At 54.0% G+C, this 27,041-nt stretch overlaps 2 protein-coding genes across 30 annotated transcripts in view; one reads left to right on the top strand and one right to left on the bottom strand.

The window, feature by feature from the left end:
• The window catches only part of TUB (TUB bipartite transcription factor), an 89,405-nt gene extending 68,540 nt beyond the window's left edge, over nucleotides 1-20,865 (top strand). For 6 of the 15 annotated variants that reach the window (XM_086340197.1, XM_086340194.1, XM_086340206.1 and 3 more), the window contains 11 exons: nucleotides 4,667-4,718; nucleotides 5,175-5,331; nucleotides 8,322-8,465; nucleotides 9,651-9,818; nucleotides 11,016-11,146; nucleotides 11,583-11,780; nucleotides 12,042-12,154; nucleotides 13,014-13,131; nucleotides 15,333-15,431; nucleotides 15,645-15,816; nucleotides 16,262-16,779. In XM_086340197.1, coding sequence (XP_086196323.1) covers nucleotides 4,667-4,718; nucleotides 5,175-5,331; nucleotides 8,322-8,465; nucleotides 9,651-9,818; nucleotides 11,016-11,146; nucleotides 11,583-11,780; nucleotides 12,042-12,154; nucleotides 13,014-13,131; nucleotides 15,333-15,431; nucleotides 15,645-15,816; nucleotides 16,262-16,395 — 1,486 coding nt within the window. In that variant the 3' untranslated portion in view covers nucleotides 16,396-16,779. Of the gene's footprint in view, nucleotides 1-4,666; nucleotides 4,719-5,174; nucleotides 5,332-8,321; nucleotides 8,466-9,214; nucleotides 9,551-9,650; nucleotides 9,819-11,015; nucleotides 11,147-11,582; nucleotides 11,781-12,041; nucleotides 12,155-13,013; nucleotides 13,132-15,332; nucleotides 15,432-15,644; nucleotides 15,817-16,261 lie in introns of those variants that run through there. The other 9 variants (XM_086340198.1, XM_086340203.1, XM_086340204.1 and 6 more) reach the window with 6 other exon arrangements.
• Nucleotides 20,866-23,675: 2,810 nt separating this feature from the next.
• The window catches only part of RIC3 (RIC3 acetylcholine receptor chaperone), a 61,803-nt gene continuing 58,437 nt past the window's right edge, over nucleotides 23,676-27,041 (bottom strand). For 11 of the 15 annotated variants that reach the window (XM_086340217.1, XM_086340218.1, XM_086340220.1 and 8 more), the window contains one exon: nucleotides 23,676-25,942. In XM_086340217.1, the coding sequence (XP_086196343.1) occupies nucleotides 25,506-25,942 (437 nt within the window). In that variant the 3' untranslated portion in view covers nucleotides 23,676-25,505. The remainder of the gene's footprint in view (nucleotides 25,943-27,041) is intronic. The other 4 variants (XM_086340224.1, XM_086340213.1, XM_086340214.1 and 1 more) reach the window with 1 other exon arrangement.

Below are 27,041 nucleotides of genomic sequence, written 5' to 3'. Positions count from 1 at the left end.
GGAAGACGGGGTGTTTGGGGACCCACCTGTAAGATTTGACCACTTCCTGTTAGGCTTCTAGGGTCTTCTGAATTCACACTCTTAGTGGACAGTTAGTATCTCTTCTACGTTTCACCTGTAAGTCTGCTCAGAGCCCTGCCTTGTGTCAGGTCATCGAAAAACCTGCTAACCAAGAGAAGCATGGTGCTATTAATAGAAACCTCCTTTGATGATGACATGACCGATTGTTGCCAACACCTTTATCCATCTGACTGACCCAGCACACCACAGGCATGGCTTCGTCTTGCCCATGTGGTAGGGTCACCGGTCCCTGCAGCTCCATGCGGAGGCCTGGCTGTACTGTCCTCCCATCTTTTCTGATAGGCCCGAGGACATGTGTCCTGACCTACCAGCGTACTTGGCCTTGCTCCTAATGGTCACATCCTGTCTAGATATTCAGTTGACCCCTTCCACCCTGTTCTGCACACTATAATGTTTTCCCGCATCTGAACAGAAGACTGTGCTTGCATGCTTCCAGCCCTAGAGCAACTTCTCAGTTTCTTTTTTGTTCTTTAGAGATCGCAAGCTCTGACTCCTGGTCTCTATTTGCATGGCTGAGCATTAGAATCCCATGTGTCATTGGCTTTGAAAAAGAAAAGTGTGAGGTGGGGGATTGATTCTGGGGCAGCTTCCCCAGCAGGTCTGAACTATCAAGTCAGGGTTGAGTGCCCCCAGCAGTTGGGACTGACCTGGTAAGTTTGGGAGCCAGTGGCTGGCATGGAGAAGCCTCATCCTGGGAGGCTGGCTCTTGTGAGTAGTGGTCCTCTCTCTTCTGGGGTTGCCTCTGTTCCCACCTCCACCATGTTGCCCACAATGTTCCAAGCAGCCATTGGGCAACAGAAGCCACAGGTCTGGACGTGCTGGGGAGTGGGGAGGTTCCAGCATTGGGCAGAGTTCACAGCCAAGCAGGTGGTCTTTCCTCCCCTGCCAACACACTTGCCTGACGGCCCGAGTCCAGCAAGGGCAGGTCCCACTGTGGCTGAGCGGGAGGAAAGGGAGCAGAGGGCAGGGAGTGGGCCTGGAGACTGGGTCTGCTCCGAGGAGGGCCTGGCCTCTGGTCGGCTCTGGTGGACTAGCCGGAGAATGGAGGTGGGGTCTAACGAGAGGGGGGACCTGGGTTCCTGGCGACGTTGGCCAAGTCTGGCTTTTCCAGCCCCTGGAAGAAGTGTCCCTGACCCTTGCTGTCATACATGGTTCACTCTCAGATATCTGTCCGGCGGCTTTGAAGCTGGGGGATGTGGAGGGGCCGTCTCCTGGGAGGTTCAGGGGTCACTTGATTGGCCTTGGGCAGAGCAGATGGATGGATGGATACCACAGACTAGGTTTCTCTGGCCTTCATGAGCCAGTGGCCAGTGCTTCCCCGGCCCCTCTGGTTACCGCCGTGAAGCAGCCGCCGGGGTCAGCTGGAAGACCCATCCATCAGTGCCCTGTCTCCTGTCCGAGTCTCCTGGCGGGGCTGCAGCTGGCAGCCTGGGCTTGGCAGTGATTCCATAATTGGAGCCCGAGTCATTAAAAGGCCATTACTGTCTCCTTTCATGGTTATCGTTTAGTGCTGTCTAGAACAGAGGCAGAAGGAGGCAGGCCGGGGAGTGAGGAAAGAAGATGCCTGGGAGAGGTTCTGTTGTGGGAGGCAGGGCTGTCTGGGGGAGGTGAGGTGGGGAGGACTGGCTGGGCTGCTTTCGGGGTGAGAGAGGAGCTCTGGTTCTGCTCTCCCTGGAGACGGCCACCATTGTTGTCATTGTTGCGCTGTGTGCAGGGGATTCTTTGTTATTCACCAGCGACAGATGTTGTGTGCTCCGGGTACATTGTTGTCAGGCAGAAACACCACCCACTACCAGCTGGCGGGTGCCAGGTGATGTGGTCCACCCTTTGCTTTTGTGGCTCTCAGAAAGCACCCTGCTGCCCTGCACGGACTGCTGCCTGCTCTCAGAGCCTCCTCGTTTAGCTGGATTGATTGTCGGCCCTCCTGGATGGGTCTTGCTCACCAGGCACGTGTTGCTTCTCCCCGGTTGCCGCCCCCTGCCCTGCATCCCGCACTCACCTGCATCCTCCACTCAGGAGGGGGGTGGCTCTCCAGGCACTTCTGGGGTATCTGAGTTTCTGGAATCTCTTCAGAAGCCTCACCCTTGCGTTCATTGATCTTTCTCTGAAGGCCGGTGATTAAGTCCATTCTACCTGTAGTGTACTCTTTGTCTTTCTCCCCCATTGGGGGATGGAGGTGGGGACAGGAAGAGGAAGTGATGGAACGGAGTGGAAAGTCCATGGCAGTGGGACAGTGCCTGTGCTAGGAAGATGTCCTCCCCACGTGGATGAGGTTGTTGGGGTGGGGTGGGGGGCACTGGGCAAGGAGGCCACAGCGGCAGGAACCACCTTTTGTCAGTTGAGCAACCACTGTGATCCGCAGTTTGGAGGTGGCATTGCCTATGTGAGCTTACCTCTCAGTAGGATGTTGCCCTTTCATGTTAGACGTCAGCTCCTTGCATGGTGTCAGCACCATGGAAATAGTTGCCTGTGTCCTGCTCAGCCAAGCCCAGGGCCAGGGATGACCTAGATGACTGGCTCATGTCATCCCGGTGAGCCAGGAAACAGCCTCTCCTGCTGGCAGGAAGGGGAGACAGCACAGCCTTGCAGAGGTGGCCAACATGCCTGAGACGCCCGCTGCCCCACACGTGCCAAGGCACAGAGCATGGAGGGCAAGGCACAGTTGGATTTCAGGCCCCGTTGCTCCTCTCGGCCAGGTAGCACCATGGACCATGAGGATAGTGGTGTTGGTACACTAAGCCTTTGAGGATGTGTGGCCCTTGAACTCTCCAGTCAGGCCATTGGCTGGAGGCAGAGAGACAGGAGAAGAGTTGTAGCCTCTGGACCTGGCTGGACTCCCAGGCACCCTGCTCACCGTCTGCCCTGCCTGTCCTGTGTGTGGCCTCCTGTGACGGGACCCTCACTGTCCCAGCCAGCTGGGATTTTTCAGAGCTATTCTCTGTCCTCTGGGCCTAGCATTGCCCTTGGGGAGGCCCACGTGCAGCTGCGTGCTCTTAGGCAGGCAGGCTCTTTTAGGGAGACTGAGGCCTTGACTAGAAGCATGTCTGAGTAGTGTGTTCTCCTGTGCTCTGGCCGCTGAGGGTTTGGTGAATGAGGCTGTTCTATGAAGGGCCCCAGATCACAATCGGGCTCTGCTTGTGTGTAGAGCAGCCCATGGGCATTGGGCAAGTCCTTCCCAGATGTCGAGTAGGTAGGACAGCTGCTAGTTCAAAATAGGCAGTCTTCACAGGTCGTGGCCAGGGAGGCGGTGAAGCCAGCGGGCTGGGTGGTGGGCCATCTGCAATCCGTGGACTCCGCGCCAACCCCAGCCAGCCCCTGCAGCACAAGCAGTTTGCTGAGCTGAAAGGACATTTCAGGTCAATGATTGTTCCAGTTGGAAAGGGCTGCTGCTGTCAGGAGGAGGTGGATCACCTCACCTTGTCTGCAGGGTGATGTGACTTCCTTACGTGCGACCGTGCTTGGCTGCGCTCAGGACACCCACCTCTGACACGGTGTCTGCATGCATGTATATCCAGGTACATGCTTACACATGTGGACATCTCCCAGTGTGCGCACACATGAGATACTTCTACAGCCTCACACACAAACCCAGCACACTTGGACACACCTGTGCAGGTACCCACACAAGGTCTGGTTCAGTGGCAGACTCTGGAATAAGGGGGCCAGGGCAGTCTGGGGGTTCCCAGAGCTCGCATCCTCAGGCTCCAGCCCCACCCCCATGCAGCTGGCCTGACCTTGGCTCTACAGGCTTGGGTCTAGGTCTCATGCATGTGTTAGACTAGAAAGAAAGCTTAAGTGCTTGGCGCTCCCTCCTCATGCTCTGCCTTACTTGGAGGCAGGGCCAGTCCTTGTGAGATGAGGTTGCCCGTCCCACGACCTTAGTTAAAGGACTCAAGGATTTGATGCCACCCACTCCGTGTAGGCGGCCAAGGAAGGACCCAGCGGCTGGTTGCTGGGCTGTGCATCGATGTGCTGTGTCCGCCCTGCACACATCTGCACCCAGCCCTCACCGTGCCTGGAGGGACTGGCTGGTGTTTCAGTTTCACTCTCCAAATCCCGGGGTCCTCTTGAAGTGGGGCAGGGAGGTGGGCAGTGTCAGCAGCTCCGCTTTACCACCTGGAGAGCCAGGAGTTGCTCATGAATGGATGGCGAGAGTCGCCCCAGAAGACCCAGCCTCCACCAGAAGGATGGAAAGATGGAGGGGTTGAGCCAGAGGGGCAGGCTCTTGGGTCTGAAGCCCCGCCTGGGGCCCGGCTTGTGACTGATGCCCCCTGGATCTCAGTCAGGCCGGGCCCTAATGGGCCCAACGGGAAAGTTTCCTCCTCAGTTAACCGGGGCGGGGTAGACTGGGAAGTCCTTGGGCAGCAGGGATCGCAGTAGGAGGTAAGTCCCTGAAGTAGCAGAAAGACAGCTCATGTCTGTGTCTCTAGCCAGTTCCCAGAATATAGCTTCACCCTTCTGCCCCGACCCATGCCCAGCAGCCATGATGGGAGGAGCTTAAAGAACCCAGATATGTTGGGAGAGGGCTCTGGGTGGTCCTGGCTCCTCGTAGGCCAGCCCTGAGTGACCCTCTCTCCCCCTGCAGTGTCTTAGATGATGAGGGCAGCAACCTGCGGCAGCAGAAGCTTGATAGGCAGGTGAGTGAGGCTGGAGGCGGGTGGGAGGGCGGCCAGCACGCGCCATCCAGGCCGGAGTCTGGGCGGGGTCTCCAAGGGCGGGGGGTGGGGGAGCGGTCCTCCTTCCTGGGTGATCCTGTGTGGTGGAGAGAGGGGGCCCTCCCAGGGAGAAGTGGTGAGCTCTCTCCTTCACCAGCTTAGCACCACCCTGGCACCTAAGGCTCCTGCTGGGAGGCAGCTCAGGCCACTGTGCTGTGACCCTGCCAGGGCAACTACCTGGACTGATACTTGCCTGCCTCCCTTGGACCCCAAGTCCTGGGGCACAAGGCCAGAGTGGGCCGTGGACCCCACTGTGACCTCTGGAACCATACGGAGACAGCAGGGTCCCCCAAGTCCTCATCTGGGCGCCTTCCCTTGGGGAGGTGGTCGGCTGTCTCAGGGCCCGCCAACCCGTGTGTGTGTCCACTGCCTCTGTAGCGGGCCCTGCTGGAGCAGAAGCAGAAGAAGAAGCGCCAGGAGCCCCTGATGGTGCAGGCCAATGCCGACGGGCGGCCCAGGAGCCGGCGGGCCCGGCAGTCGGAGGAGCAGGCCCCCCTGGTGGAGTCCTACCTCAGCGGCAGCACCGGCTACCAAGGTACACCCCACCCTGGGACTGCTTGCGGGGGCCCTCAGGGACTTCCTGCTGGCCTGGACAGCTGAGGGGCCCATCCTGTTGGGGGTGCCCAGTGGGCAGAGTGGTGGGACAGGCAGAGGGAGGCTGGGATCTAGAGCCTTGGGCTCCCATGCCAGGTGTGGGGCCAGAAGGTACAGCTTTGTGGGCCTGGGACTTCAAAAGCCCAGGTTTCTGATCTGGAACATTTCCCTGAAAGCAGGAGGCACCTCTCAGGAGCAGAACAGTCTGCTCCCCGCCAGCTTTCTGTCTCTCGAGAAGACTCCATCTCACATGCTGCTCACCCATGCCTCTTGTCACAGATAGACAGACACTTGTCGCCTCCCCTTCCTGGGTTCCCCAAACCCTCAGTGCGCCCAGCCTCTGGCCCACGGGTCCCTGCATGGAGCCGTGATGACCAGCAGCCTCCAGCTCCCAGCTGTGTACACATTGGTTCTCAGCGGAGTCTCCTGGGAAGGGAATTCTCTGCGGCTCATCCTGGGGGCAGGGACGCCTGGATTTCATCCCAGTGCTCAGGACCCTCCTTTCTGCTGAGAACCCCAGGCTGGGCAGAGGGTGGGTCTCTCTGAGCCTGAAAGGAGGACTCAGGCTCAGTCCCTACTGCCCCCTGCTGGTGGCCAGTGATCACGGCAGCTCCTCTGTCGACAAGTGACTATAAGAAGGTTGCAGGCCTCTGGCTTTGCAGTTGGAAGGCTCCCCTCCTTCCGGGCTTCCTCGGGATATGCATATGCGGCCTCCAGCCACTTCAGACGACTGGTAGTTGCCTGCCGTGGGGCTCCTTCACAGTAATGCCCCCGTGTGCGCTTCAGTTCAGCACGTGAGCCGCAGCTGATGTGTCTGCTCCACCTGAGAAGCCCTTTAGAGAAGGGGATGGTCTGTGGGAGGCAGCCTCAGCTGCTCCAGCCGGCACGGCCCCCAGCCCCAGCCTTACCTGGCAGCCTTCCCCTCACACCCCGTCCGTGGGTGCTGCCCCAAGGGCGGCCACAGTGTTTTGCAGAGAAGGCCCCCCGCCGTTCTGGGTTTGGTGGAGTTCAGTCTGCATCCACTGGAGCCCAGCATCACCGCCCCAGCTCTGCCAAGCCTGGCACCTGGCCATCTGAGTCTGCCCGTGGCAGGGGAGCCTGCTCCAGGGACTTCAGGCCCTGCCAGTTTGTGCCAGAGCCAACATCTTGAGACTTTGAGATAGTCTGGCAGGTCACATCTGTGCAGTTACTTTGGCAGGTATTTCACGAGCACTGACTGTGTGCTGGGCTGGGCCAGGCCTGCAGAAAGACCGCAGCGCCTCTGAGAGTGCATAGCCAAAGTCCGAGAGTTTCTGGTCGTGTGGGTCACCTGCTCACTTGTCACTGTGAGCCAGTTGCCTACCCTCTCAAGTCTGTTTCCTTCCCTGTAAAGTGAGGAAAGTTCTGTCCCAGGGCTTTGAAGGTTGGAGCAGCTGTGCTGTGTTCCCAGGTCCAGTCAGCTGAATGTTGTCCCCTGCCCAGACTCCAGACCAGGCGGGGTGAGGGCAGCGTCTCAGGTCCAGGCTTCCCTAGCTCTAGAGGCTGCTCACCAGGCTGGCCAATGTGGGATTCGGGTTTCCAGGAGCCACGCCCCCTGCAGCCTCTGCTGCCTGTGCTCTGCCCTCTGCTGGCTGTTGATGTAAAATACACAGGGATCATTCCCAGAGAAAGATGTGAAAAAGTGAGTATTAGTTGCTCAGTCGTGTCTGACTCTGCGACCCCATAGACTGTAGACTGCCAGGCTCCTCTGTCCATGGGATTGTCCAAGCAAGAATACTGGAGTGGGTAGCCATTCCCTTCTACAAGGGACCTTCCCGACCCAAGGATTGAACCCAGGTCTCCTGCATTGCACGCCGATTCTTTACCATATGAGCAACTAGGGAACTCCAGAAGAAGATGAGATAAATCAGAACCAGCATTTTATCCCAGTGGAGAGTTTTTGACCTACTGGCTGTGTTCATTCATGTATATATTTATCCATTTCTTAAATATTTATTGAGAGCTTGTTTGTGTCAGGCTCTGGGTTGGAGGCTGGGGGTCCAGGGTGAGCACAAGCCGATGCAGTCTCTGCTCTCTCATGGACCTTAAGATCTAGGAGCAGGGAGAGGGTGAAACAGACTGTCATAGGTGTGGGTTGCGGAAGGAAGCCAAGCTCGGCGAGTATATGGCAGAGTAGTGGCCGGAGCAGGGTTTCCCTGGGGAGGTGACGTCTGAGCTGGAACTCGCAGGCTGATGGGAGTTAGTGGGAGCGGGGGCTGTGTGGTGAGGGCACTCCAGGTGGTGAGACAGCAAGAGCAGGCCTGTGGCAGGCAGGAGGGAGTCTGGGGTGTGTCTGGGACCTGGGACGCCCAACAGGTGCCAAGGGCACAGTTAGGCCAAGGGGAAGGCCAGGCTTGCGGGAGGACACTGGTCGTCGTCTTAAGAGCAGTGAGCAGTGAGAAGCCACTCAAGGGCCTTGACAGATTGGGCTTCTGATGCCTGGAGAGGGTGGAGATCCCCAGTGGTGGCCCTTCCGAGACCTTGCACTCAGCAGGCAGCTCTTGGGATCCATTTATTCTGCTTCGAGGGCTTGTCCCAGGAGAGCAGTGCAGTCCCTGGGGTGCTCGCCCTCACTGTGGTCTCTTCTGGACACTGCCGCCTTTTCTGTCTTCACCCACCATCATCGGTGAGCCCCACTCTTGCAGGCACACTCCCTCTGCCTCCCCAACTGCTCTGCTTCTGGGGTGGTCGTCCAGACCAGGCTGTTGACTTTAGCACCCTGTTGGGTTGGGGTGGGGGGTGCCACCTCCTTCCAGCCTGGCCTGCCCTGCACACCTTTGCCTGGAGGGATGATGGTACAGAGGCCCTGGTGGGGGAGCTGGGAAGTGTACTGGAGCTCTGGTCTCACCTTGTATGCATTTCTCTCTCTCTCTCTCCCCCAACCCCCTCTCTCCCCGGCCCTCTCCTGAGCAGTTCAAGAGGCCGACTCGCTTGCCAGTGTGCCCCTGGGAACTGCCCACCCCACAGCACCAGCCTCAGCCAAGAGAACCAAGGCGGCCGCTGCGGCAGGGGGCCAGGGCGGGGCCTCTAGGAAGGAGAGGAAGGGGAAGCACAAAGGTTGGCTTGCTTTTACTGCCCCCTCTTCGGGAGGCCCGGCCCCCACTGTGGGGCTGGCAGGATGCTTGTCCTCCAGACTTGGGGGTGAGGGGCTGGGTGAGAGTCCTCGGGGAGAGCCCCAAATGGCACTCAGGATCCCCCAGTTGGCTCACCGGCCTCCTCCTGCTCATGTGGGACCGGCTGGCCCGTGGGCATGGGCAAGACTCTCTTGCTGCCCGAGGATGTGAAGTCCGGCTCAGCTGTGGCCCAGGAAGCCCCTCCCCGCCCGCCCAAGCACCTCCACCCTGATCAGGACACTTCCTCTGGGAGCCTAAGTGTCTCCCGGGCAGCCTGTTTCCTCTTTGGGCAGTGCTCAGTCGTCCTGTGGGCTTCTTCACTTCTCCAGTCCCATTTCCTTCCTCTTGGCCCGCAGACCAGTCTGTTCCCTCTGCTCCTCCCTCTCCAGAAAAGATCCCTGGAGATCAAGGCCAGTTACAGTGGCCCTGCCCTGAGTCCCGTCTCTGCTGGCCAGCCTACTCCTCAGCCCTTGGACCTGGGGGGCTTCCAGGCCTCCATGTCGTGGTCGACAGTGGTGTGTGGGGTCCGAGGGCCTGTGGAGTGACTGCAGCATTTTAGGCCAAGCCCGGATGTGTGGGCCAGGCCTTGTTTCTGGTCCCAAAGCTGTGGCAACTTGGGCAGGAAGGTTGATGGGGGAGGTGGGAGCTCCTCCGTTTGGGAAGGCGAGTGTGTGCCGACCTGTCTTTTTCCAGGGGCCCTGTGCGTTCCACTGATGTGTGTGAGTCTGTGTGTGCATGTGAGAGAGAAGGCCGGCACTGAGAGTGCAGAGCTGGCCGTGTCCAAGCTGAGTGGTGGCCTCGCTGTGTTGGACCCAGCCTCGTTCTCCCTCCTGTCCTGCTCACCACGTACCTGGAGCCGGCTGCCTAGGGACGCGAGGCATTTCAGTGCCCCCCTCAGCCGCAGATGTGGGGGAACAGCAGAAGAAATGGAGCCTGTGCCCCTTCCTAGCTCGTCCATCATTAAGAGGCTGACAGTGGTCATTCTTTTTTTTAAAAATTGGTTTTTCAAATAAAGTTTTCAGAGGTGTCCCCGTTCTTCCCTCACCCTCTTCCTGGACACCTGGGGATCCAGGCTGCCCCGCCCCCTCCACACCCCTGGATGGGACTCAGGAGTGTCCATGGCCTGCAGGCTCCGGCGGGCCAGCAGCACTGGCTGAAGACAAGTCTGAGGCCCGAGGCCCTGTGCAGATCCTGACTGTGGGCCAGTCGGACCAGGCCCAGGACGCGGGGGAGACGGCCACAGGTGGCGGCACACGGCCCGGTGGGCAGGACATCCGTGCCACGATGCAGAGGAAGGGTGAGCCCCGTGGGGGTCCAGAGACACCCCCCAAAGCTCAGCCCCAGGTTCTCCGGTGCACCTTTCTCAGGGAGCATGGCCCTCCTGTGTCTGTTTCAGCTCCTCCCAGGCCCTGGTTGGGGGCACACTTGGAGACCAGTGAGCAGCTTGGGCAGGGACCCCTGAGAAGGCTGCGTTGAGGGAGAGAAGTGTGGCTCAAGGAACCAGTCAGCCCACAACCCAGCCCTGGGTCCCCATCCCCATCTCCTGCCCACAGGGAGGCCCAGGTGTGGGGACAGATTTCCTTTCCCTTTTGTCCCTCTGAGAAAGTTCTTTTCTTACAAAATGTCCCCACTCTGTTGAGCTAGAGGGAGCAGGGCCAGGAGGCTGAGAGGCAAGGCATACCGTCCCAGGAGACCTGCTGCCCAGAGAGTGAGCTCTGCCCCAGGGAGGTGGTGTAGGGAGAGCCTGCACACGTTCTGAGACGTTGCATGAGGGACAGCTTCCTGGAGGAAGGGCTGTTGAGCTGGGGTGAAGATGTGAAGGCATGTAGACAGGGCAGGTTTTGGAGAGGATGGGCCGCCCTGGTAGCTCAGTTGGTAAAGAATCCACCTGCAGTGCTGGAAACCCTGGTTCGATTCCTGGGTCAGAAAGATCCCCTGGAGAAGGGAATGGCCACTCACTCCAGTCTTCTTACCTGGAGAATCCCCGTGGACAGAGGAGCCATGGGGTCGCAAAGAGTTAGACACAACTGAGCGACTTTCACTTTCTTTGGAGAGGATTGGTGGGCCCTGAGCATCAGGCTGAGTGAGGAGTTGGGCCTTACTCGAGATTTTATAGGTTTTGCCAGCCAAGGCCTCCAGTAGACTTGAGGCCAGAGACGGAGGCTCCCAGGCAGGGCCAGCTCAGTTCAGGCCTTGCTACCCAGGAGACAGGGCACCCTGGCTGTCAGATAGGGTCTGACAGCTGAGGCTGGGCGGGGGGCTGCACCCGGGGACAGTGACCAGCCCCAGCTCACATATGCACCAGAGAGAGAGCATCCTAGTGTGCATCTGAATGTGTGCGTGGGAGTGCGTGGATGTACGTGTGTACGTGCCACTCTGCGTGTGTGTGTCCGTGTGTGTTGTGTGAATGGGTGACTTAGAGCCAGTGGACGGGTGAGTGACTGGGTGTGCCTGTGTGACCACTCGTCCCCTCCCACTCCTCTGCCCGGCCCAGGCATCTCCAGCAGCATGAGCTTCGAGGAGGAGGAGGAGGAGGAGGAGGAGGAGGATGAGAACAGCTCCAGCTCCTCCCAGCTGAATAGCAACACCCGCCCCAGCTCCGCCACGAGCAGGAAGTCCACCAGGGTGAGTGAGGAGCTCCTGCTCAGCAGGAGGGCAGACAGCAGTGCCACCCAGGTGGGAGGGGAACGAAGTGAAGGGAGGCGGAGTTGGCTTTCCTGGACTGAGGGCTGGGCCGAGGTGCCTGTCAAGAGTTTTTTCCCCTGGGGCTCTTCTGTCCTCCCAGTCTTCAGTCAAGCCAGAGGGCCGGGGAGCTGGAGTTGGACAGCATGGCTTCTGAGAGCCTGCCTGTTCCCTCCATCCCTACCCTGGGGTGCTGAGCTGAAGGAACAGCTAGGAAGCCAGCTGCTGGCCCAGGGGCAAGATCTCTGTGCCCACATCCCAGGGTGCCAGCCCTGTCTCCCACCACCACCATATGGGGGCAGCTTTGGATTCCAGACCATCAATTTCAGCAGCTCGGGGTCCCTGCCTGGGTCTTAGGCTCCTCCTCTCTCCTTGGTAGGAGGCAGCCTCGGCCCCCAGCCCCACAGCCCCCGAGCTGTCGGTGGATGTTGAGGTCCAGGATCTCGAAGAGTTTGCCCTGAGGCCGGCCCCCCAGGGGATCACCATCAAGTGCCGCATCACACGGGACAAGAAGGGCATGGACCGGGGCATGTACCCCACCTACTTCCTGCACCTGGACCGTGAGGACGGGAAGAAGGTGAGGTTGGCTTGGACGTGCAGTTTCATCCTGTGGGCTTGAAGTCCTGGGGGCTGGAGTGGGACTGGAAGCCTCAGCTCCAGCACTGACCTGCCAGTTCCCCCAAAGAGACAGAAGCCTGTGTCCCCATTGGTGCATATGTGTGCACATGTGTATGTTCAAGAGCTGAAGCGAGGGGATCGCTTGTGTGAGTGGTCCTGGGATTGCATGTGGACTGGAGGCTGGGCCTGGAACATGCATGACTTTGCTCCACTCCCCAAGGTGTTCCTCCTGGCGGGAAGGAAGAGAAAGAAGAGTAAAACTTCCAATTACCTCATCTCCGTGGACCCTACAGACTTGTCTAGAGGAGGGGACAGCTACATCGGGAAACTGCGGTACCAGCACGCCCCCAGGAGGCCAGCGGGGGTGGTGCAGGCTGGGGCAGGCTCTGTAGAGGGCTGCTGCTGCCCCTGAAGGAGGTCAAGCATTGGATCCTCTCCCAGGGTTCTCTCTGTCCATCAGATCAACCACAGGCTCAGATCTGTGCTAGCTTACAGCCAGATTTGAAGATGAGCCTCACTCATCCTACCCTAAGCTGCTCCCAGGTAGAGGGGGCGCAGGCCCACTAGGGGGGACAAGTCAAACTCCACAATGTCAGGGATGATGTAGGCCACCCTGGAAGAGCCGCCTTGGTCTCATGGTTGGTGCCAAGGGGCAGGAGTGAGCCCTTGAGGGAAGAGGAACCAACCTAGGGGTGGGGCGAAGGCTCTGAGCTAGGCCTCAGGTGAGGGAGGGCGTGCTGAGAAGTGTGGCAGATTCGGGAGCATAACTCAAGCTTAGAGCTGGAGATGGGGCTGGACCATAACTCCCAGGCTGACGGGACAGAGCGGATCGTCTCCACCCTCCATGGGGTGCTGAGTCCCCTCTGCAGTCTTGCCAGGTGCCCCTGTGGTGGCTCACCTTCCATGAGGGGGGCCACTCCAGTTCCTCCAGGGAGACCTTCTGTGGAACTTCGATTTCCCTGAACTCAGCTGAGATGCCCTTTGATTAAACTCGGAGCAAGTCGAGGCCTTCTGTCCACGAAGCGCCTTCTGAGATGATTCTGTGAACAGTGTACCCCCAGGTCCGCTGCTGTCTGCCCACAAAGGTCACAAAGGTCCCCTCGAGTCTTCCCTCCCTAGGATAGCCTCTGAGCTACTCCCTGCCCAGGGACAGAGGATGCACGACCTTACAATGGTTGTGTCTGTCCTTCAGGTCCAACCTCATGGGCACCAAGTTCACCGTGTATGACAATGGAGTCAACCCTCAGAAAGCATCAGCCTCTACTTTGGAAAGTGGAACCTTGCGTCAGGAGCTGGCTGCTGTCTGCTATGTGAGTCGTGGGCCCTGGGTCTCTGGGCTTCAAGCTAGACATGACACTCAGGACTTGCTACCTGTCTGTGGCCTATTCCATCTACTTTTGTGGGCAGAGAAGGAGGGCAGTGGAGTGGCCCCTGCCTGGGACAGAATACAGCTGACCACCTGCCGGGCAAGTTCTGGGAACTAGGCCTGCCTCTCTGCAGCCCAGCCTGGGTGCCTCCTGGGAAGGAGGAGGCAGGAGGCCTGGGTTCATGTTGGTGCAACCCTCCAGTCTTCCCTCCAGTATTCAGCTCCTAAATGAATTGTAAGGCCCTTTGCATAAACATCTCACTGAATATTCAACCTAAGAACTCAAGCCTATCTTCTTTATTATATAGATGAGGAAACTGAAGGTCGGAGGTTGGGTCACTTGCCAGTGTCACACAGCTCATAGATACCAAACTGGGATATAAACACAAGGAATTTCTCCGTCTAATTTCAAAATGAGGGACTGGTACCATTAGCTTGGGACTTCATAGCTGTTTCGTATGATCCAGTGGTGCCACCTGCTGGTCAGCTCTGGGGAGGCAGTCTGAATCTCTTGAAGTGATACTTAGCCCCAGGTGCCATTTGAGGCACTGAGAGACAGTAGTGAACAAAGATGTACCCTTCTGGGACCTGAACCCTGAGTGGGGGGGAAAGATATAGAACAGTTACATAACATTCATGGCATCTGGTCCCATCACTTCATGGCAAATAGATGGGGAAACAATGGAAACAGTGAGACTATTTTGGGGGGACTCCACAATCACTGCAGACGGTGACTGCAGCCATGAAATTAGAAGACACCTGCTCCTTGTAAGAAAAGCTATGACCAACCCAGACAGCATATTAAAAAGGGGAGACATTACTTTACCAACAAAGGTCCGTCTAGTCAAAGGTATGGTTTTTCCAGTAGTCATGTATGGATGTGAGAATTGGACCATAAAGAAAGCTGAACGCCAAAGAATTGATGCTTTTGAAGTGTGGTGTTGGAGAAGACTCTTGAGAGTCCCTTAGACTGCAAGGAGATCCTAAAGGAATCCCAAAGTCAATCCTAAAGAAAATCAATCCTGAATATTCATTGGAAGGACTGATACTGAAGTTGAAACTCCAATACTTTGGCCACCTGATGCGAAGAACCAACTCATTTGAAAAGACCCTGATGCTGGGAAAGGTTGAAGGCGGGAGGAGAAGGGGATAACAGAGGATGAGATGGTTGGATGGCATCACTGACACAGTAGACATGAGTTTGAGTAGGCTCTGGGAGTTGGTGATGGACAGGGAGGCCTGGCGTGCTGCAGTCCTTGGTGTCGCAAAGAGTCGGACACGACTGAGCGACTGAACTGAAGAAGGATAAAGCAGGAACAGGGCTCAGTTCTGTTCAGTCGCTTAGTCGTGTCCGACTCTTTGCGACCCCATGAACCACAGCACGCCGGAAGAGGAAGAGGGCTATGAATATTCTTTTAGGAAGGATGGCAGGGAGGGCCTCACTGAGGTAGTGCTTGGGTAAAGGCCAGAAGGAAGTGAGCGCCGACTGTGCAGGTGTTGAGATGGTGAGCAAAAATGCTGGCATGTCAGGGGAGCAGAAGGAGGACAGGGAATGTAGCAGAGAGTAGGTGGTGAAGAGAGGAGGCGGTGATGGGGCCCTATTTCGTGAGGCCTTGCAGCACGAGGTAAGACCACCATCTTTTACTCTGAGTGAACTGAGAAGAATGACCTGACTCACCAGGACCGCTCAGTGCTGTGTGGAGAACAGATGACAAGGAGGTGGGGTGGGGGCTGAGGAAATGCAGGGTCCAGCTAAAGGCTGGTCCTGTGCTCTTGCTGAGAGATGATGGTGGTTGAAAAGTGGTTGAATTCTGAGTATAACCTGAAGGAAGAGCTGACAGCATTTGCTGATAGGTTAGAAGAGGTATGTGAGGGTGGGCGGAGTTAAGTTATGACTCCAGGTAGTTTGAGCAGATGAAAGAATGGAGATGTCGTTCACTGGAGCGAGGAAGATGGTAAGAGCAGCTTGTTTGGGCAAAGTGGAGATTAAGGAGCCGATTCTGGACACGGTAAGTTTACAGATGCCTCCTGTACCTTCGAGTGGCGATTGACTAGCTCATCTCTATCGCTCCTCCAGTCTGTCCAGCAGGTAGGTAGTGTCTTCAGATGGCCACTATTGAGCGAGCTTCTCTCTCTCTTTTCCAGGAGACAAACGTCTTAGGTTTTAAGGGGCCTCGGAAGATGAGTGTGATTGTCCCGGGCATGACCATGGTTCATGAGAGAGTCTCCATCCGGCCCCGCAACGTGAGTCTCCACCCATCCCACCCACTTTCCCCCTCCTCCCAGCCTCTGCATGCACTTCTGAGGGCACAGCTCCAGCGGCTGTGCATGTGTAAACAGTATGAGAAGCCCTGGGGGTCTTAGGGAGATCTAAGGAGCCCCACCCCGGGGCAGATCACTCTGGGGCGGTCATGGGGCCAAGGCCCGCACCTGGCTTAGCCAAGGCTGCCCTCCCAGGAGCATGAGACGCTGCTAGCGCGCTGGCAGAACAAGAACACAGAGAGTATCATCGAGCTGCAAAACAAGACGCCCGTCTGGAACGACGACACGCAGTCCTACGTACTCAACTTCCACGGGCGCGTCACTCAGGCCTCGGTGAAGAACTTCCAGATCATCCACGGCAATGACCGTGAGTGTTTCTGCCCTGACTCATGACTGCGTGACACCGGGGCCCATAGCTCAGGATTCAGCCCACTCAGCCCTGCCTGTAGAGCTCAGAGTTTAAGGACATGGGTTATTGGGTTGGTAAAGGACTTTGTGACCTTAATGACTGGGAGGCCCTGGAAGAGCCTCCCCTGGAGCCCTGACCCTGGGTTCTGTGCGCGCGGCAGAGTCTCAGGCGGGGAGCCCCTCTGAACGGCCTCCTCTCCTTCCCCATCTCCTGCTGTGTGTCTGCATCTTGTCACCTGCTCCATCTCTCCTGCCACTGCTCCCATTTGGTCTGTGCTTTGCCGCCTCTGGGATCCTCTTGGCATCTCTGCTTCTGGCCTCTCTTCCCATGATTTGGGTGTCCGTCTGTCCGTCTGCATCCCTGTTCTGCCCTTCTCTGTGTCCTCACTTCTGCCTGTCTCCAGCGGACTACATCGTGATGCAGTTTGGCCGCGTAGCAGAGGACGTGTTCACCATGGATTACAACTACCCGTTGTGTGCGCTGCAGGCCTTTGCCATTGCCCTGTCCAGCTTCGACAGCAAGCTGGCCTGCGAATAGAGGCCACCTCGTGCCCTCTGGGGTGGCCCAGCCTGGAGTGGCGCTGCCCGCCTGCCTGTGGAGCAGCCCCACTGACCCCTGTACATAGGCCCCCTGCCAGGTGAACCTGTGGCTCTCGGTGGGCCCCGGGCTCAGCCATCCGGGAACGGGCTCCTCTGCCTTTGCTGCTGAGGCAGAGGAGTGGGGGGCACGAGGGGACCAGCACAGATCCTTTCTGTGCCCCCACTCTCGGGTTCGGGTCCTGCTGTAGTCCTGTTTGCCAAGCGGAGCAGCCCCTTCAGCAGGGGAGGCGTGAAGAGGTGGAGAGGGAGAGGAAGCACAAGGCAGGGCTGCTGCGGCCCAGCGTCCACTCAGCCCGGGGTCCGATGACCACGGGCCCCAGCAGTGAGGGTCTCAGTGAGAGTGTGTGTATGTGTGAGTGTGTGAGAGCGTGTGTGAGTGTTGGGGCACAACAGCTTTACATAGCACAGGCTTGGGTAGCTGAGCCTGGCTCTTACAACTGCAGAAAGTCCTCAAGCGTCAGCTGGCCTCCGCCAGGCCTGGGAGGAATTGGGGTGGAAAGGTGAGGGGCAGGCCCCTGTCAGGGTTGCAGGGCCTGGCTGTGGCTGTGAGAATTGGCTGGCGGCCTGCAGTTGGGGCTCATTTGATTTCTTTAGGATTTCTTTGTGCGCACAGAGGCGGCAGGAGGCCGGCCCCCAAGGCCAAACGTCTTAGCAGGTAGGGTCTGTAGGATCCATACAGACTGAGCATACAGATGGCACGTGGGCCAGGGCTGTCCAGGAGCCCTGTCGGCTGACCCAGGGAACCCCAAGATGCCAGCCCCAGACTGCACACAGGTAGGTGTGCCTGGGGCTCCTGCCTGTGCTTCAGCTCCCTACAGTAAAGCCTAGGCTGTGGCCACTGAGGGCATGTGTGTAGTTGTGAGCTGGGAATGGGAAAGGGTGAGGAGAGCAGGAGACATGTTAGAACCACAAGGGATCAGAGGTGGCAGGACCAACCCTTAGAGATCACCTAGAAGATGGACTTGCCTGGAGTCACCTGGCTGATTAAGGGCAGAATTTGGATTTCAGCTCCTTTCATTTCCTTGTTCCCACTCTCCTCCCAAAAAACTGCTGTCTCTGGCCTTCCTGGGGCACAATATGCATGCCCGTGCACCTGATTCCAGACTTAGAAATGTCAAGAGGTGGTGAGATTGAGGCCATTTCAGTGGGAAACCAGGCAGTACCCTGCTGAAAGGTGTCTGATTTTGCACATCCATCTGATCAGGACTGGCCTGTGTCTGCCCCCACCCCCCCACCCCCCCCCCACCCCGCCTCCCCAAGGGCAGGCTTCAGCAAGGCTGCAGCCCAGTTTTATATCCAGGTGTGACAGGTAGTTGTGAGTGGCCTGACCTCTCCCTCTGCCACCCTCCTCCTTGGATGGCACCATTTACGCTGCAGACTTGGGAACACTTGGCGTATGTGTCATTCACCCTGACGGAGGCTGCCGGCCCAGATGGAGATCAGAAATCAATGGAAAGTAAGCGAGAGTCGTTCCTCACTTCAGAGTAGATGGATGTGCTTGGAAAGACTACACAGAAGTTGGGTTTTTTAGGAGTCATACTTCAAACATGTTAGGAAGGCCCTGAGTGAGGTGGTGGAGCTGTTTTGACTTCAGTGGAACTAGGATGTTCTCTTTTCCTAGGAATCTAGGTTTTCATGTGTTGAGTGCTTAAAGCGAGGCCTCCTGCCCTAGCAGGGACCTGGCCACACCTGGGGCATCCATCTCTGGTTGTTAACATGGTCTGGTACCTAGACCACTCTGACTTGGGACCTTCTTGAGGGCACTGGAACTTTCTGTCCTGGAGCAGGTCCGCTTCCCAGGGAAATACTTTTGTGCTCCCCTCCTTTCCATAGTCCCAGCTTGGCTCTTCCTGTCTTGACTTTGGAGACCTGCTGACATTTGGAATGACAGAAGCGAGATGACCCCTAATGTCTAGTCAAGCTGTTTCTCTGGGTCAGTGATTTTAAGGTAGAAAGGTTGATTCTGGATCTTTGTGAGATGGAGGATCCTGGTGGCAGAGTGGAGAATTCATTAGACATACGATGGAAAACGTGTCGCCTGCTTACTCCTCCAGTACACAGAGGATGGGTTGACGGGTGTTTTGTTAGGGTCGGGAGTGTGGCCTCAGAGTTCCAGCCTGGGTGTGGCAAAGGGTAGCTCAAGGACAAAACGCTGTTAGGTACTGAGTGACAGGCAAGAGCACTCATCACCTGCTGGAGACCCAGCCTCACAAGGTCTTTTTTAAGACCCCATTCTGGGTGATGCTGGTTTAACCATGGGCCCAGACTCCTAAAGCTGCTGGAACCCCCTGGAGACCACCTGGGCTCAGTCTCTCACACGGTTAAGAGTCCTTGCCCTTCATACCCACTGCCCAGATGGTCCTTGGTTGGGCAGGGAACTTAGTGATGGAGCAAGCATGCCCCACGGGAGTTGGGTAGCTGGGGCCTTAGGCAGCTCCTCTGTAACTGCTCCTGCTGCCAGCTCCTCCTGGGGCTACACCCCATCTCTGCCCCTACACAGTCCTGCAGAGCAGTAAGGTTCACATCCCTAACTCTTCTCCAGTCCTGGCTTTTCTTTCCTTCTGGCTCTAAGGTGCTCTGTGTCTGTCTCTTTGTCTCTGTGTGTATTTGGGGCCAAGGGCAATCGGTGAACAATCAAGGTTTCCTGTTATCATATTTCTGTGGATGAATAGGAAAGGAATGAGGATGTAGCTGTGATCACCTGTGGATTTTGTTCCTTCATTTCATGCCCTTTGATCAGAAAGCGTACCTGGGAAAGTACCAACCCCTTCTCCGGAGGTTCTTATTGGGAAGACGCTATCCAGAAAAGTTTAGTTCTTCAGTTTCCACTCTGCATTAGCTGGAGAAATTGGTGTGTTGCATGCGTGCTTTGGATGAATTTGAACTTATTCTAGTTGAATGTGCCTTAAAAATCATGACACTAATTCAGAACAAGCATGTGAGGTTCAGACCCATGCTGAGGAGAGGTGTTAGAAGCCAAGGAGTGTTATCATCACAGGCTAGAAGAGAACCTTTGGGGCCCGCCTCCTGCAGTGACAAAAAGGAACAAAACTGTAGAAGCAGATGTCTTTTTTTTCCCCTCTGGAAATAGTGGGGCATTTACCTCTAAATGAATTTACCATATATTCAGAGGTAGTTCTGAACTTAACAAGCCAGTGATGATTTCAAACTAAGATGCCTGTGCTTTCCTTACAGTAGGTGAGGGGGGTGGGTGGGCTGGCCATGTCCACGGCTCTGTTAACGCAAGCACAAATTCCATCTCCAGGGTGGGGTCCCTGGCTTTCCCTTCCTGTGGGAACCCTGGCCCTCCCTTCTCTACCGTTCCTTACCCCAGCTGAGATAGCTCTGTCACCTCAGGATGCCAGGGGGCGCTCAGAGCACACGTTTCCAGAGAGCTGACGGAGGCCGCTTGCTCTGACGCCCAGCGCTAAGGGGGGCCTGACTCCCTGGCACTCAGGGCCCAGCGCCGCGACCCTACACTGCCCTGGGCCCTGGCCTGGAGAACTGGAGCAGCCCCACAACAGGCCAAACTATGGGCTCTTGTTTTTGAGTTTACTGGTCATCTGTCCTTCCATGCCTCTAGTTTTGCAGTTTTCTTTCATCTCAGGATATGGGGGGAAAAGTCCAACAGAAGTTTTAGGACAGGTTTGGTTTTTGAATTTTCCAACCAGGTTGAGAATCAAGTTGGTTCTTACAGGAAGCACTACAGCACTTAGTAATCAAGTGATTTTGAGCAAACCGTGGGGTTTTTCTAGATCCGTTTTCTCACAAAATGAGGAGGTTAGACTGTCACAGCTTGCGGTAGGATTCGGGCTGAATGAAGGTTGGTCCTTGCTCCATCACTTTCTGGCTCATCACTGTGCCTTTTTTCTTTCCTGAGAAAGATGTCACACCTCTTTCCTCCTCTGTTCTCTCGTTCCTCCCTGCTTCCCTCTCAAGATCCAGGCAGAGCTGGAGATTAGGCTGAGATCCAGAGTTTCCTAGAGAGTAACAGAGTGACATAGAAAGGGAAGCCCAACTCTGGCCTCCCTAGTCCTGCATTTGGTGACAAAGGGGACTTAGAATGGTGACACTTCTCTTGTTGAGAGCGTACATTTAGCCAGTTTGCATAATGCCTAGAATGTGTATGTCTGTTTGCACAAGATTGTCTTTTCCTATTTTGGAGTGGTTAGACATTTTATTTTTGTTCAAAATTATCGAGTTTTAGACAAACTTGCAAAACTGTGCTTTTATTAAGTGATTTTTTGAATAAACTCTTTGGTATTCTGGAGCAAATGTATTTATTTATTGGTATGTGCAATGACAAAGGTGGTATTTTCCCATGTTGACATTATGTATGTTGTAGAACTTTAATGTTTGTCTAAGTACAAACCATATATCAACAAATTAAACTTGAACTGTTTCAACACTGCTGTGCACTTTTTTTCCCCCTATGAAAGAGAAAACATGTTTCTTTACCTAGAAGTTTTTTTCTACATCATTCATTCCTTCTGCCCTAAGAGCCTCAGGGGAGGGCAGGAGGGTGGTGGTAACAAGGGGATCATAGCTGGTTTGGAAACAGTCACCTGTGGGAGGAAACTGTCTTCCTTCTGGCTGTGCTCCTCAAGTTTAAAGATGGTCAGAACCCACACACACAGGCTGGGAAGGGCAAGGACAGGAAGTACTAAGTTAGCGCATCCTTTGCAGGCTCAGCTGTGCCAGCTGGAAGAGCAGGCTGCTGCTTCTGAGTAAACCCTGTGGGCCTGGCCCAGAGGAACACACGCAGGGCTGTGGAGCTGAAAAAAGGCAGGGAAGGCCAAAGTGGTAGAAATAACATGAAGACCTAGCCACTGGGTTCCTCTAGCCATATGCAGAGCAGCCCAACCTGTTTGAACAGAACCTGGACATGCTACATGCTTTTCTTTTCAGCCTGTGGCAGATCTGAAGTCAAGAGCAAGGGAGGCTGCAGTTATGCCTGACAGCTACAGGTCTGGTCCTACATGGGGAGGTCAAAACTGAAGTCACCCAGTGACTGCAGGACCTGGGATCTGGGCCATTCCTGGCAGTCAGGATAGCCTTGGAGCATCAAGTCCAACTGCCTGGCAGCACAGGAACTTGGTGAGTGCTATGCTGTTGATGGCACTGGCCTGAGCACCCAGCACTGGCTACCCTGGACAGATGCTATATATACCATCTCATTTCATCCCAACAGCTCTGCAAGGGGAGAGCTTCCCAATTCAAAATTGGAGAGCTACTCAATTCAAAACTGAGGAAACTGGTACTTAGAGAAGTTAAGGAGTAGTCTAAGATAAAGAAATTTGGCCTATTTAATTTGTATAAGAAAATGGGAAAGGAAAAACCTAACGTTAGGTACATTTTAGAAAGATTTGTATGAAAATCATCAAGGCAAAGTCTGTGACACTTTGTTTTTCTCCTTTCTGGGTAGCTGAAGTGTTCGACTTTCCTCTGGAATGTACTCTGGGTTGAGGGAATTCAATGTGGTAATGAGTAGTGTTGGTTTATTACCCCAGATCAAGAACCTACCTGGACTGTGGCCTCTCTCCATGGCTTGCCTCTGGGAAATAGCATATGCAGGACACTACTATGAAAAAAGGGAAGATGGTTTTGTGGTTTAGTGATCAGGTTAAACATGATCTCTTTAACAGCTCTGGACAGGGTCCATGGAGAGTCCTGGTTGACAGCTATTATCCTGGTGTAATTATTATTAAAGCTCCCTTTTCCTAAAGTGTCCCAGTTTGGACTATAAGTTGCTGGATGACCCAGGCCATGGAAGGTGCATGGGGTGCTCACAGGCAGCTCTTCGAGAGCCCACACGGGCCTCCGCTCCTCACTGCAGCTCTCTGACCCTGGCTCCCGAGCTCCCACAGCACTAGTCCTGGAGCTCGGGAGGTGCTCTCCTTGTGCACCTGGTCTGACCAGGAAAGGGCCCCTCCAGGCCAGATCACCCACCTGAGTTACTAAGCGTGGCCCTGCGTGATGCAGTTATCTCCTAGGCCAACTCTCTGACCCCAGAGGTGTGACTCTGTGCTCTGCCACGGTGCCCAGGAGTCACTGCAGACCTAGTGCCAGGGGGCTGATCCAGTTCTCAACCCAGATCAGTTCTGGAGAAATGAAGACCAGGAGAAGAGAGATGACAAAAACCAGGCCCATGACTTTGGTCATCCTGGACTGTATATATACATATAATCTCATCCCTGAAGAATAACATAATTCTGAAGAATAACATAATTCTGAAAAATCCAAAAAGAACTGCCTAATCTGAAATGACTGAAGAGTAAATTTTTTAAAATATAAATACATAAATGGTTTCCTGTTATATAAGCCCACCAAGAATCAGGGCAGCAAGAATCATCATGAGGTCTCAGTACTTGGGGCAGAACTGTTTCTACAAGCCAATTGCCCCCAGAGATGAACATTCCAAATAAAGAGCTGGTTATGTGACACCTTACATACCAGCCTCAAATACCAAAATACCTGAACATCCATCTACTCTCACACCCACTGCTCTACCACCACTCTTTCTGCCAACTGTATCCTTTCTCGCACATCTGGAGAAGTTCGTAGCATCCCTCAAGACCCATCTCTGAGGGTGGAGTTTCTTGGAAGTCCTTTAGCAAAAGTGACCTTTTCCTCCTCTGTGCTCATATGGATTTGGGTCCGTATCGCAATTACAGCATAAAATCTTGCACAATAAAGTAGCCACCGCTTGCTGAGTGGTCATCCTACATGAGACAGGACCAATGTTGCTTTATAGGCAATGATGATTTCACTTAATCTCCGTGACTGTGATTTAATCCTCATACCCTGTAAGACCTGGACTCTGACTCCCCAGCTTTAGCAATAAGGAAGCCAAAGTTCCTGGGGTTAAGGAGCTGGCCAGATTCTACAACCAGGATAGACGAGTATGGGACCATGACCAATATTTCTCTGCCTGCAGAACTCACCATCTTGAGCCCCTTTACAGTTCACAGTTCATTTTAAAAAATAAACTGGATAAGGCTCTCATATTCAACTGTTTTTTTTTTTTTTTTCAAAGGCAGGAATTGAGCAGTGGTCTGCAAGATGAATAAATGAGAGAATAAGCAGAAGGAAACAAATATCCACCTCTAATAAGGGAATCATATCCTAAGGCAAAAAAGAAACTTGAACCAGAGGCCCAGAACTCTCCTCATAAATCAGCCCCCCACTGTGAATGGAGACAGAGAACACGGCAAATAATTTATCGAAACAGGAAAGAGCACCTATGTTATTTTTCACCTTCAGCATTATATTACATCAAGATTGTTCTCAGGACATTTTAAACTCCTTTCTTTACAAGTGAATCCAATGTTCCACACAGAGACAGACACAATATGCTTCCTATGGACTCAGTCTTCCTTGACTTTTCTCTGTAGTCATTAACAAAAAATGCACAGCTGCAGCTGACACATGATCTTAATATGGTCCCGTACCTGTGACAGCAGTGTGTGCTTATGTGTGATTTAACAGGTATTAAATATTTCCTTGGCCTCTGACTCAGTCCAGGCATAGTGGAACTCTAAAAGCCAGGTCCACCTTTACATGATGTCTTAGTTTTCAAGTCTCCCACATTTCGTGGTCCTTGGGAATATGTCCTCTTGAAACTCTCAGGTCTTATCAATAAACTGAATGCACTCATCCTTACTATACAGAATACATCTTACCTCAAGGAGACACATGACAGATGGCAGCTCAGAAATTAGGCTTTGGGTCTGGTCACAGTCCTCCCTGTCCTAATACCTCCCACTTTGCCCAACTTTCTCAATAGACTCAGATCCAAATATGGAACACATGGTCTGTTCCCAGGCACTACTATATTGGGTCCCTACAATATAGGGACCCAATAGCTTGGGTCCAAAGTCCTTAGACCAAGGACAGCACGTGGTCTACAAGTTCAATCCTCCTCGTTTCTGTTTTAATTTGTTGTAAGAACAAATTTCCCAGAGGGCACAACATTCAGAAACAGCATCTAAGCAAGGACTACCTGTCAGTGCGTGGGTTTACTCTCCGTCAGCTGCCCCTCGGCCCCGTGAGCATCTCATGGCAGGACTTCCACCCTTCAGCAGCCTTTCCTGAAGCTTCAAACCCTGGCTCCACAGGGTAAGGACTAAAGTCTCTATCTCAAGCTTCCTCTAGCCACACAAGACCAGAGGTATGAAGGTGCTTCTATGTTTGGCAGTTCTGTTAAGCAGAACAAGGACAAAGGAAGCTAAAGATCCAGGCATTATTAGAGAAAAACTGTTTCCCGGCCTGTCCCTGGAGAAGGAAATGGCCACCCACTCCAGTATTATTGCCTGGAGATTTCTATGGACAGACGAGCCTGGCAGGCTATAGTCCATGCGGTCACAGAGAGTCAGACACAACTGAGTGTCTAACACTACTACTACTATTACTAGCAAGCCTCTGGGCTCATTCTCAGGTCAGTGAGAGTCTTCTATGCCGGAGAAAAGTGGAGGTTTGAGGCAGCCTCGGGGCTCTGCAAAAGGCCCTCGCTGTAAGGGGCTTCAGCTCAGGCAAGAGTCCCCACTCTGGCCCCACCATCCCCACAAACAAAATGTTCTCCTCCTTGAACCCAGCAGACCACTAACCTGCTCAAGGCCCACAGAATAAAGCACCCTGGACTCTGAAATCTTCACTCTTGCAACCCTAAGTCCTCATCATGTGTAATTTGATGTCCATCACAGGTAAACCATCTGTTACTTCTAACATGGAGAGTCAGACCTCTGCCCTGAGTGGTCCCATCTGTAATTATGATAGATCAAAAATTACTCAGTGGATCGAATCTCTGATGGAGCAAAGAAGGAAGAGAAAGAGGGAGGTTGTCTTGTGTTCATACTAATTTCTATGATGTTCTATAAGGTGACAGGTGTGCAAGCACCAGGAAGGATACATGATATCCATGGCAGTGGCCTGATTGGCTATGATACTTAATCACGCACAATGAAGTACAGGGCACAGGGCCAAGGATAAAATCAGAGAGGAGAGAAAGGTCACCTTGGGACAACAGTAATGGTCCTGGACTGACCGTTCTCACTCTAAACCCTGGGGATGCCGCTTCCTCAGCATGCCGCCTGGATCCGCTTTATCTGCACTGATGCCTGACCCTTCACCTCTCAAGTCGTAGGGCCACACTTCATCGGTGGTTTCCTCCTGCTCACTGTAACTGTTGGCACCAAATCCAGCATTCTCTGCCAAGACGGCGGGATCCTCTTCTTCAGGAGACCAGCAGGAACATGGTTCTGGCTCTGGGTCACATGAGGTAACAGAATTATCTTCCTGAGCTCTGGGCTCAGTAGGCATTGCCCAACCCACACGGTCTGATTCTTCCTCTTCTAGCATTCCCATTCTTTCAGCTATTTCTTCAGCAGAGGGCTCTTTTGAGTCAGGGTAATCCACCAGGATTGTTTCTTGCCTATGCTTGATGCAATCTGAAAGGTCATAAATTGGATAAGTCTCTTCGGGATAACCTAGAGAAAAAAGTAGCACAAAGTCTTACAAAGAATGTCTCTTCCAAATAAACAGTGTCAGGCTCAAAGAGGCTTCTCAAGGCAGCAGCCATCCTATCCCAACAAATCCATTCAAGAAATTTCTAAGATGACTAACAGTTCTCAAGTTTCACTTGAGCAAATTCTTGGCGATCCGGCTGACTGTCCACCAGCTCTATGAAGTACAAACCAATTCAGCTGAAAATCCCTTCTCAAGTGCAGGTTGCTTGGGGCAGAGTGTAAGTCTCACACCTCAAGCTTCTGCAGTAGTGATGAAGATTAAACAAACAACATGATCCTCAGTTTAAAAAAAAAAAAAGTGCCAAACACCAGATGGAGAAAGCATAGCTCAAGGCTAATGTTTATAATTTCTATCTGGAACCATTTCCAAAGCTTCCCAGGGGCGGGGTGGGAGGTAGGGGGAGGAGGAAAGGAATGTTGAGCTCTTTGAAAAATACACCACAAAGCCTTCTACTAATCAAAACAATAGAAATGGCTTGCAAGTGTCAGAAATAGAGAGCACTTTAGCAAGACATGCCCAAGATCCCCAAGGACAAGGACTGCATTTTGAGAAGACAGAATTCCCATTGTTGGCTTCGTCGTCTTCACGACAGGGAACAAAAGAAAACAGCAAACTGGTAAACAAAATGAATCCCAGCAATGATAATGAGAAAAGAGAAAATGTTGCCAAATTAAAGAATGAAATGAAATAAATCTGTGTCAGCCAAGCCGAGCCTAAGCAGCAGATGGGCCGGCTGGAGCTCATATGCCGCTGTTGGCAACAGCAGCCGTGCTCACCGTACAACGTGAAAGCCAGAGAATTCAAAACCCATTTGCACATTATGATAATTGGCAAATTGAACCCTAACATAAACCATTTTTTTTTTTTGCCTACAAATTCTGAAAAGTAGGGGTCTTTTTTGGGGCCATGCAGAGTGTGGAGACACATTTTTACAACATTTACGATCAAGGGGGAAAAAACAAAGTCACACAGGCTTATTGTAGAAAATCTGAAAAACCCAGACAAGTTTTAAAAAAGAAAACAAATCACCTAGAATCCCATCACTGATAACAATGTGTT

Source organism: Bos grunniens, chromosome 15, assembly GCF_055505025.1.
Source record: "Bos grunniens cultivar Pamir isolate PY7600 chromosome 15, Bosgru_T2T1.0, whole genome shotgun sequence".
Taxonomy (NCBI): Eukaryota; Metazoa; Chordata; class Mammalia; order Artiodactyla; family Bovidae; genus Bos; species Bos grunniens.
This window is presented reverse-complemented; position numbering and strand designations above follow the sequence as displayed.